General features: G+C 39.3%; 1 protein-coding gene across 2 annotated transcripts in view; it reads left to right on the forward strand.

Moving 5' to 3' along the window:
* nkain4 (sodium/potassium transporting ATPase interacting 4) overlaps positions 1–12,065 on the forward strand; it is a 68,636-nt gene that overhangs the window by 31,052 nt on the left and 25,519 nt on the right. For both annotated transcript variants that reach the window (XM_012862337.3, XM_012862338.3), the window contains exon 4: positions 7,651–7,851. In XM_012862337.3, coding sequence (XP_012717791.1) covers positions 7,651–7,851 — 201 coding nt within the window. The remainder of the gene's footprint in view (positions 1–7,650; positions 7,852–12,065) is intronic.

The following is a 12,065-nucleotide window of genomic DNA, read 5'->3' on the forward strand; positions in this document are numbered from 1 at the left end:
GATGATGCTGAGGATGTTTTATGAGTCTGTTGTGGCCAGTACCATCTTTTTTGCTGTCACATGCTGGGGCAGTGGGCTGAGGGTCGCTGACAACAACAGACTAAACAAACTGATCAGGAGGGCGGGGGATGTTGTTGGGGAGGAGCTGGACACTGACGACCATGGCAGAGAGGAGGATGCTGTCCAGGCTTCAGTCCATCTTAGACAATGTCTCACACCCTCTCCATGATTCACTGACCCAGCAGAGGAGCTCCTTCAGCAGAAGACTCCTCTTACCCAGATGCACCACAGACTGCCACAGGAAATCATTCCTGCCTGTGGTCATAAATCTTTACAGCGCCTCCATCCGTTATTCTATCTATCTATCTATCTATCTATCTATCTATCTATCTATCTATCTATCTATCTATCTATCTATCTATCTATCTATCTATCTATCTATCTATCTATCTATCTATCTGTCTGTCTGTCTGTCTGTCTGTCTGTCTGTCTGTCTGTCTGTCTGTCTGTCTGTCTATATATATCTAATATATATATATATATTATATAATTATAATAATGGTAATATATATACTTATTAGATATAACTTATATATATATATATAATAATATATTAATAGATATACTATATAATATATATATTCTATATTATCTTTATACTATATATAAATGGTATATATATATATATATTATAAATAAATGTATATCTGTATATCTGGAGCGTGTAACAAAAATAATTTCCCTCTGGGATTATTAAAGTATTTCTGATTCTGATAGATTTAATTTATGTATTTTCTTAGAATGGAGTTGAATACTTTCCTCTAGCCTTCCTGTTTTAAGGGATTATTAATAATTCAGAATTGTAGCATAGGTTAAATCACAGCACTGTAAGAACGATAAGTCGCTGGTAAAAAGGGTTTTACTTTTATTTTAAAATTATTAGGATATGATATTTTAAAGCTGGCTTTAGAATCTTATATTAGCATTTAGGATAGCTATCATGGCTAGCATTAATGAAACTGCTGTTTCCATGATCAGGTTCCAAAGAATGCAGGTCCTTCATTTAACTCTGAGGACTGCCAACATTTCCTAATCCAGCATTGTTCTTCACAAACTAAAGTTTAAATCTCAAAAGGATAAAATGTGATTATGATTTATTCCATTCAGCTTTCCTGTTTTTTGCTGAATGTTGTAGTCTCTTTTGCTCTCTCACAGCCTGCATGAACTGCAGATATACGTATTTCATCGTGTTGAAGATTTTTTCTTTCTTTCAAAAGATGGTTTCATTTTCTAGACACCTAACTAATCCAGAAAATAGAAAAAAAAGCCTTTGAGGCTTTTTCCAGTCAGTGACAGCAGTCTGGAAATCGTTAGATTTCTTTCCCACCTGACTTTTTGGGACCTTTATATTTATTGTTAAACTTTATAGGAAACTATGAAACCCAACACTGCTGCGTTTAAATCTGAAGATTGTGTCTGTTGATATTGCATAATTGTAGCTAAAATATTGTTTTCATCTCAGTAACCTATCTGATTACTCCAAAATAAATACAAATCTTTATAAATTCCAGGTGTGAACGTGTTGCTGATGATTTCAGCCTTTTGCCATCTCAAACTTTTGCAGTTCAGTTTTTGTAACAAGCTTTTTAGGACAACACGGCATGTTTTTGCTAGCCGTGTGTCAATTCAAACCTGTTTTGGATCAATCACTTACAGTAGTTTTCTGTAATTTGCTAGTCTCCAAAAACACTAAAAAGTGTTTTAGCGATTTGAACAGCAAATGTTTTTTATTTATTATTTAAGTCAATCAATTTTCGTCTCAAATGACATCTAACTTCAGCAGTACTGTTTTTTCGGAGCACAGCGCAGCTAAGTTAGCTCTTTTATGAAATGTAAAAGCTGTACACAGAATCAGAAAAAGACTATGACATACATGCAGGCCCACAAGTGGTTTCCTCTCTTTGTTATGAAACTTGATTTATTATATCCATACACAAAACATCCTTGTGAATATAATTCCAAGTCATTTCAATTCAATTTCAATTCAATTTTATTTATATAGCGCCAAATCATGAAACATGTCATCTCAAGGCACTTTACAAAGTCAAATTCAATCATATTATACAGATTGGGTCAGATTATACAGATTGGTCAAAAATGTCCTATATAAGGAAACCAGTTGATTGCATCAAAGTCCCGACAAGCAGCATTCACTCCTGGGGAACCGTGGAGCCACAGGAAGAGTCATCTGCATTGTACATGGCTTTGCTGCAATCCCTCATACTGAGCAAGCATGAAGCGACAGTGGGAAGAAAAACCACCCATTAACGGGAAAAAAAAACCTCCGGCAGAACCGGGCTCAGTATGAACGGTCATCTGCCTCGACCGACTGGGGTTACAGAAGACAGAACAGAGACACAACAAGAGAAACAAAAAAGCACAGAAGCACACATTGATCTAGTAATCTGTTCTACATTAGATGGTAGTAGCGGGTGAGCCGTCTTCTCTGGATGATGTCACAGTTAAGAGAACGCCAGACCAGGTGTACCTACTATGAAGAGAAAAGAGAGAGAACATAAAGTTAAAGCAGAAATGACAACACATAATGCATAATTGAAGAACAGTAGAACTCAATATAGTGAGAAAATTAGATCCTGATATATTCCAGTAACCTAAGCCTATAGCAGTAAAACTATAAAGGTAGCTGAGAGTAACATGAGTCACTAGTTATAATTTTTGTCAAAAAGAAAAGTTTTAAGCCTAGTCTTAAAAGTAGACACGGTGTCTGCCTCACGGACCAAAACTGGGAGTTGGTTCCACAGGAGAGGAGCCTGATAGCTAAAGGATCTGCCTCCCATTCTACTTTTAGAGACTCTAGGAACCACCAGCAGACCTGCGGTCTGAGAGCGAAGTGCTCTGTTAGGAACATACGGGGTAATCAGAGCTCTGATATATGATGGAGTTTGATTATGAAGGGCTTTATACGTTAGAAGAAGAATTTTAAATTCTATTCTTGATTTAACAGGAAGCCAATGAAGGGAAGCTAAAATTGGAGAAATATGATCCCTCTTGTTGATTTTCATCAGAACTCTTGCTGCAGCATTTTGGATCAGCTGAAGGCTTTGAACTGCATTTTGTGGAATTCCTGATAGTAAAGAATTACAATAGTCCAGCCTTGAAGTAACAAATGCATGAACCAGTTTTTCAGCATCACTCCTGGACAGAATGTTTCTAATTTTGGCGATATTCCGGAGGTGAAAAAAGGAAACTCTGGAAACCTGTTTAATATGGGATTTAAATGACATGTCTTGGTCAAAAATAACACCAAGATTTTTTACTTTATTACCAGAGGCCAGGTTAATGCCACCCAGATTAAGTGATTGGTTAAGAAGTTTATTTTTTGAGGACTCTGGCCCAAAGATTAAAACTTCGGTCTTGTCAGAATTTAGATGCAGGAAATTTAAAGTCATCCAGCTTTTGATGTCATCAAGACATGACTGCAGTCGAAGTAATTGATTGGATTCATCAGGATTTATGGATAAATATAGCTGAGTATCATCAGCATAACAGTGGAAATTAATCCCATGCTGTCTGATAATTTTGCCTATCGGAAGCATATATATAGTAAAGAGAATTGGTCCAAGGACTGAACCCTGTGGTACTCCACAGGTGACCCTAGAGTTTGAGGAAGATTTATTATTAACATGAACAAATTGGAATCTGTCTGACAGATAAGATTTAAACCAGCCTAATGCTTTCCCCTTAATCCCTACAGTATGTTCAAGTCTTTGTAGGAGAATATTGTGATCAACTGTATCAAACGCAGCACTGAGATCTAACAGGACAAGTATAGACACAAGTCCATTATCTGAGGCCATGAGAATATCATTAGTGACCTTCACCAGAGCTGTTTCAGTGCTATGATGAGCTCTGAAGCCTGACTGAAACTCCTCAAGTAGGTCATTACTTTGTAAATGTTCACAAAGTTGATTAGCAACTACTTTCTCAAGAATTTTAGATAAGAAAAGAAGATTAGATATAGGTCTGTAATTTACTAACTCATCTTGATCAAGAGAAGGTTTCTTAAGTAAAGGTTTAATAACAGCTACTTTCAAAACCTGTGGTACATATCCATTTACTAAGGATAGATTAATCATGTCTAAAATAGTGCCACTGATCAAAGGGAATATGTCCTTAAACAACTTGGTTGGGATTGGGTCTAACATACAGGTAGAAGGTTTAGATGAAGCTAAAATTTTAGATAGCTCAGAAAGCTCTACTGCTTCTAAACAGTTCAAACACTGCGCAGATTCTAAAGATTCCTCCAATGCTGCCTCACTTACTGAGGACGAGGTAATCATGTTTGGGAGGATGCCAATTATTTTATTTTTAATGGCATCAATTTTATTTATGAAGAATCCCATAAAATCATTACTACTGAGAGCTAAGGGAATGGATGGATCAACAGAGCTGTGGCTCTGGGTAAGTTTGGCAACTGTACTAAAGAGAAATCTAGGATTATTCTTATTCTCTTCAATTAATGATGAAAAATATGCTGCTCTAACTCTGCGGAGGGTCTTGTTATACGACAATAGTCTGTCCCTCCAGATTAAGTAGGATTCCTCTTGGTGTGTAGAGCGCCATTTTCTCTCCAATTTCCTAACATTGTGCTTCAAGGAACGCAGCTCTGAATTAAACCAAGGAGCCAGCTTCCTGTGAATAATCACCTTCTTTTTCAAGGGAGCTACATTGTCTAATGCAGAACGCAATGAGGAAGTCACATTGCTAGCAAAGGTATCGATTTGTGAATTGGAAGAAACAACATTGCTGCCATCTACAGGGCATTTCTGCAATACTGAGGATATTAAAAAGGGGACAGACTCTTTAAGTTTTGATACAGCATTATCCGATAAAAATCTACTATAATGGAACCCTCTTTTGGGGGTGGAGAATTCAGTTAGATTAAACTCAAATGTTATTAAAAAATGATCAGACAGGACAGGGTTGTGAGAGAATACTGTTAATTCTTCACAATCAATGCCATATGTCAGAACAAGGTCTAAAGTATGGAGCCGAGAGTGCGTCGGTTCATGCACATTTTGAGCAAAACCAATTGAATCTAGGATAGTTTTAAAGGCTACACTAAGGTTATCACATTCAGTGTCAACATGGATGTTTTGAGTTAGAGACAAATACTTTAGTAACCCTTTCCTTTAACGGCACTGCTCTGAATATGAAGTAAAATTAACAGTTGGCCTTAGACCACCAGAGTTTCCTTGAATCTATAATATTGAAGGATTGATTTATGCTGGTGGGTGTAGGCGAGTAGTGGCGAGTCCTGGCGGTGAGTTGCCAACAACCCTTAGACTGCTGGTGTGCTGCAGTCATGAGTGTGCCTTCCATAGAGACGGTTCCCCTGGCTCACAGCATCAATCAATGATATCTGTCAAGTCATTAGGCCTCGGAGGGCTACTCCGACCTTAAGTCGTCCTTGTTGTTTGTGACTGTGTGAGACAAATGACCAAAGGGCAAACGAAAGAAAGTAAAAGACAAAGAGCGATGATAGGTCATTAACAACAAGACAGGAGAATATCTGGTATCAGTCTTGACAAATTATAGCTTTTGTCAAACTTCTGTCTCAAAGCCGTTTTTTTTTTTTTAAATTGTTGCAACCTTTATTGTTTTGTATGTGCTGGTGATGCTTATATGTGAATATGAGCCGATAGGAATCAGGGACACTTCCTGACAGACCTCTGTTCTTTTAATAATGCATGTCTTGTCACTGAGGAGCAGATGCCGGGTTAGATTGCTGTATTGGGGTATTGATCAGCGTCAGTTTTTGACCCGCCGTGCACATGTGCTAATGTCTAAGTGCAAAATGAATCGCACCATGGCGTGCAAGGGTAACCCATTCCAAATGCAAGCCTTAATATTTATGTCACTTTTCTGTTTTGTGTTACCTTGTTAAACCTCTCTTGTGCACAACAGATCATTTCTATGAGAACATGTCATATCCCATTAATTTAATCTATTTCATATTTATCTTGCGTAATTATGCTGTTTTTTTCTCCTTGATTTTTGAGGTGAAGGTCTAAGGAGATTTTTATTCACATCAACAGCTACCGTCAGTGGCACATCTAACAATAATGGCTTCCGGGGTGAACCCCTCCTTCAGCCACCTCCTATAAATTAAAATGCATGAAATTATCAGAAATTCTGAAGTGGGATAAAATGCATCACAGTCAAAGACAGAGCTTTTATCCCAGTGTCCTTATTCTCAGCAGCAGTCAGTGGATGCCAGTCACCCACTGACTGCAAATGCATAGTAGCAACTGAAAAGTTGCTAATGGCACAGGTGATATAAATATGTTGTAATTTTAATCATCTAGATGTTTAGGCGCCCCTCTTCCTAATATTACTTTGGGCAACTGCCCATAATGGCCCATATCAAAAACCACCCCTGGATACTCCTTACTCAGTAAATATGAAAACCTTTACATAACCTGTTTTTGTGGGGGGAATTGTTTAGCCCACCACTTTTATCTGCATACTTTTGATGATCAGTGTATTTAATTAAACTTCAAATTGTTAATGGATGGCCCTAAATTTCTACTTCCATAACCTTTGACTGCCAACCTTAGGAAATGATTTGAAGTTTTTAGTTAAATCTTTTTATAGAAAAGTTTAAACACTAACATATTAGTAGTAAGTGATTTAATGTCGTTTATTGCAGTAATTTTAGTCCATGTTTTTTGTGGTGAATACAAGTTTAATTCATCCAAAGTATAGATCTTCTCAGGATTCTAACCTGTAATAACCTATAGTGGGGTTGGCCATAAAGGGCATCAAGAGTTCAACCCTGCTGGCCGTATATTTTATTGGCATGCAGAGATTGTGAATGACGTTGGAAATGTAATGACCTACCAATGATTGCATTTCTTTGCTGTTTTGAGATCACGCACCATGATGCTGCAGTTTAATCGATTTCGCAGCTCTGCTCCTGGCTAAGTTTTCTTTGTTACAGCTTGGATATATAAATAAGTGGCCCAAACAGTAGAATGTGAAAATCGATTTGAAGCAACTCCTTGTGAGATGTCGCCTACTATGGTTCTTATTCTGTGTCCGGCATTTTATTCCCTCTGTATTAATGACACACTCATATTCAGTGGAATGCAAATATATCTTGTTGCAACAGATGCATAGTAATCCTAGTGTATGTAAAAGTAATGAAATAAAGTATTTCTTGCATTTAACAAGTACAAATGATTTTAGCACTCCAAACCGAGCTGAAAAGGAAAGGTTTAGACTGATTTAATATCTGACAGTGAGGGGAAAAAGCTAATGTGTATCACTTAATGAAGTGCATGTAGATAACTGGATTCAGCTGCATATTTAAGGTAATCAGAACCTTGAATATTCTAAATAAATAAAGAGAAAATAATAAATAAATGAATCTAAATGTGACAATTAGAAAGCAATACAACATTGCTTAAACTAGTGTTGAATTATCACACAGAATTCTTTCATATTTATACACTTAACATCTCTTCATTCGCGACAACCTGGCTTGTTTTCCGTAAAGATTATATGAAGACGCTTCATAAATAATAAAGACCACACAAAAAGGTTAATGTGTTTCTTTTCTTCTAGGAAAGCAATCTGCTGACATTTAACATATCAGCTCATCACTCCTGGTGGAGCGAGCACGGCCCCGGCTGTGTGAGGAGAGAGATGCCACAGGCCCCCGGAGTCCGCACCACAGAGAGCCACTCCTACATCACTGTCATGGGCTGCTTCATGGACTACCAGTACATCGAGGTCATGCATAGCAGCGTGCAGATTCTTGTTGCTGTGAGTACATTACCCATAAAGGAAAGCAGCAACACTCATGGGAGTACACCAAGGACGTGCAGCCATGTCACTGGACCATATCACATGCAGATGAATTTATAGGTAGAAAAGGTGAACATAATAGAAACGGTGGGGGGTATTTTTCCAACAGACCCTTTTGAAAGGACCCAAACCTTTTAAACTTCTCTGGTATTTTGTCCTGTCCCAGCCTTCCTTCCTCTGCTCTGGTCACTAAACGGAAAAATGATCAGTTGTTATGTCTGGCTCACGCTCAGACCTGCCAACAGCTAAACAGGTTTTCTCAAACAATGGAAGAGCTGTTATTGTCCTCTATTTACGTACATCCCACTTTCAATGCAACATAAACTCTTGTCCTGCCAACATTTGTATTTGCACACACCCATATGCATGTATGAACAACGTAACCCACCCGCAGCGAGTCTCAGAACACTTTCAGCTACCAGGACCCAGAGAGCTTCTGTTTCGAGACGTGGCTGTACACGTCTCTGTCACGTTGGGTAGTTCGCATAAGATGAAAAAGAAAGACAGCAGTTGGTTTATGGGTGAAGTTGACATGCTGTCCAATCTTGGTATAATTTAAGCCCGATAAAGCACAAGGAGGGACTGCTTGCAGAAGGACCAAATAGTGAAAATACCTGAATTGCATTATTCATTCTATCATCCCTGTGAAGAAAACCAATAAAAGGTTGAGCGCCTTTTAAAGCCAAAACACTCACTGAACCTCATTAGTTCCTTTACCTTACTGGCTATGAAGTTGACTATTGCCATATTTGGACCCTCAAGTTTATAGTGACATCATTTTCTTAGTCTGTTCATTTCTTAGACTTAGTTTGCAGTTTACTAGTTTAAGTATTCCTTATAGACTTTTTCTTCCTCAGGAATAAAACAAACATATAATGCATTCTCTTTGTACTCAGAAGTCATATTTCTCGGTTCCCATAGTTTGAACCCAGAGAATTCAGGGAAATCCATTGCTATAGACTGAACCTTGCTAATAGTAGTTAGCATCAGAGTAATAAAGACATATCATTGCTTTTCTGACTTGCAAACAGAACAAGCTCAACTCTGGTGTCATTGCCGATTTCAAGTTCCATCGTCTAAGACTAGTCGAACGCACCAAGAAATCACCGGCCGGCTGTCAGTTCATGGAAGACTGCTGTCTATAATTAAGACTGAATAAGCAGGATGTGAGATTTTATTTCCATGTGGTTTCAGTAAATTGATATCTTGTATAGATCCATGGCAGTGACGACACAAGCGTCTGCTTTACTCTCCGAATCCCTCGGGTTGGTAAAATAGCTCCATTACATAAATAAAGCCTCAAGCAACCAGAAAAGAGATTGGAACGTAAACAAAGCATCAAAACGTCAAGATACGGCGACGACATGTAAAAACTACTCTGGCAGGGAGTTAATCAGCGGAGAGACATCAATGATTCACAAAACAAGTAGAAGCTTCCAGATCACGCTCACATTTTTTAGACAGCTTATTACTGGGGGCATATTTTTACAATTCAGGGTTATGTTTGTGTTACTGCAACAAGGAACCCTTACATTATATCAGGTGTGCTCATTTTCCAAGCTTAGTATGTGACAAATCTTCTATCTAGTCTGCCTTCTCTGTTTACCACTTCTCCTGTTCAGTGGATCAGCACTCTTAATAGAAGTTGTTGAGTAGTATGGAGATCACCTGCATAAAATGTTGTTTGTGGAACATAACTCTGCGGGAGGATCAGTGGAGTCCCAAAGCCATGAGATGAAGGCACATCAAGAGCACCATGATGCCTTTAGTAAATCTATGCGGGTCAGTTGGTGCCTTTAACACACATTAGTCACACTGAGGTGGACAGAGACTGGACAGATTACTGGACACCAGCCTTGGATAGTTTAACCTGTTGGATTGAGTATTTCGACCCCTAAAATAAGATATTGAGATATTCTGCCCTCTACATTGTTACTGTTTCACCGTGCCGTGACTACGGTGAAGCACCCTCGGTGGACCCAGTTCGTTTTACCCAGTCAGGCGACTCCCACTTACTTTTTACCTTGAATGTAGGACGCATAAAACAGACAAGTATGCTTTTAGTTATATTTTATCTAGGTAAAGACAGAGAAATAGTTACAGTCACACCAGCGCTGATGGGCCCCTGATCGGCAGGAGGCCTCGAGTGCTCATCACGCAAACATTATAAAGGGATCTCGGGACACACCCATACAAGGGCGGTACACATCCAAACTGTGACATCAGCAGGGAAGCTGCGTCACCTCCAGGGTGGTATCTGATAGATATGTGCCAATCTTTTGGGTCAGTGCCATCTAAGTGTGCCATGCAGTTCTGGGATAAACAGCTCGTTCCACTTGACCTTGTTGATATCCTAACAACATAAGACTATGGAGATGAGTTGTTCCTATTTTAAGTGCAAAAATCTCATTCCATTGGCAAACAGTCTCATTTACCTGCTTAAATGAAGGACAAATACACTAATTTCAAGAAAATTTTTACTTTTTTTTTAGTTCCGTTTTTGCAGTGTTGATGTTATGCATTTTTCCAACAGGCTTGAAAAGAAAAAAAAACCCAACCAGATGCTGCCAGTGTTGGTTGTTGATAGAAAAATAATGGGTGCCTATTTTTTGAAGCCCATCTCATGCTGCCAATGTGCGTTTCGCCACGACAGTCCAGGGGACTTGATTTGATTGGGTTTGGAACGGCGAATAGATTCCTACCTTCATTTGGTTGGGTTCACTTTCACGCCACGCTGCTCTTTCGAAGGAGGACAGAACTGCCTTGGCAACGTCATCCAATCACAACAGCCGCTTCACAAGATGCTGCCACTGTTGTCTTTAAAGCTCTTTGGTGCTCCTCTGATTTCCGTCTGCTTTATCTCCTCTCTGCATAAGAGATTGATAGAGACCTGCATATAGTTAGCATGCACAGTCTGTGGGGGTACAAATGTTCAGGCTGCATGCCCTGGGCTGCAGAGAAACCTGGGGGACCTCAGGGACTGATGACAAAATGTCACACAAGCCTCATGGTCAAGGGCGTGCACAAAGCCTACATTATTTTTAGGAGAACCGCTGAACTTTGGCTTTTAACTGCCTGTTCCTTTTTATTTAGAGTGTCCTTTTTCAGATTGATCTTGTACACGTTTACACGAAAATAACAAAAACAAACGACCTGGTTGTTTGGTGTGTATGGAATAATTGGGTATATCGGCAACTCTAAGCAAAACATATTAGCATAAGAGTCTGCCGATACTGAAGAAAAGGGGAGCTGTACCTCTTGGTCTTTCAAGGTCACCTGAAAAGCCCATAAAAGATTTAGATGGGGCTCCAAGGAGTATGTTTCATTAGGATGAAAAATGTGAATACGGCTGTAGTGGTGGAAGTTCTGTCATCCGTCTCCTCCGGGTTTTCCGATCCAGGGGGAAGAGATTCCTATGTGGAGCCTCGGAGTCAGTCAAGTCGGGACTGTTTAGTTGCTTTGTCCTGCTGCAGGCAACGCTCAGGCAACGCAACTTCATAATCGAAGAGGATAAGCTTGAAATAGGAGCATCGTTTTTTCCAACTTGGATACTGCATTATTTATCACAGAGGGGAATATTTTTTCTCCTCCATCTCTGCTTTTTTTAATTTTTTTATTTTTTTGTTGTTGTTTTACCGAATCCATGCATAGTTTAATAGCTGCGCTCCTTCTACTCCAGTTATCATGGCGACTTGTTATCTCGGTTGCGTTGTAAGCACCGACATCAACCCTCCTCCAGTCACGGTCCTCCCTTCTTCGATGTTAAACGAAACAGCTGAGTCTGAGACGATTTCAGCGAGACGGAGGGAATGACGGCGCGAGAGAGGAACGGTGGCAGTGGAAGGGATGAGATTTTAGCTCACATCTGTAGGCATTACTCACAGACGCTGATGGGAGCATTGAAACATGTCAGCGCCGCTTGTTTTTCCCAGCCAGCAGCCGGAGAAGGTGCTCTCTTGTGTTTAGATTATTGTATCATTTAACTGGGGATATATCTGTCTGAGGCTCTTCTTTCTACTGTAGCACTTCAATTCCCTGCAAAAAAAAAGAAAAACCCGGCATAGGCTGGAAGTAGATAAGGAAATAAAACAGCAGTGTGCATCACTCTCTCGTTCCATTACTCATTTCCTCTGTTTGCATGTTTTTTTGCCCCTCATCACAATCTCTCCGCT

The sequence above is a fragment of the Fundulus heteroclitus genome, unplaced genomic scaffold (assembly GCF_011125445.2).
Source record: "Fundulus heteroclitus isolate FHET01 unplaced genomic scaffold, MU-UCD_Fhet_4.1 scaffold_54, whole genome shotgun sequence".
Lineage (NCBI taxonomy): Eukaryota > Metazoa > Chordata > Actinopteri > Cyprinodontiformes > Fundulidae > Fundulus > Fundulus heteroclitus.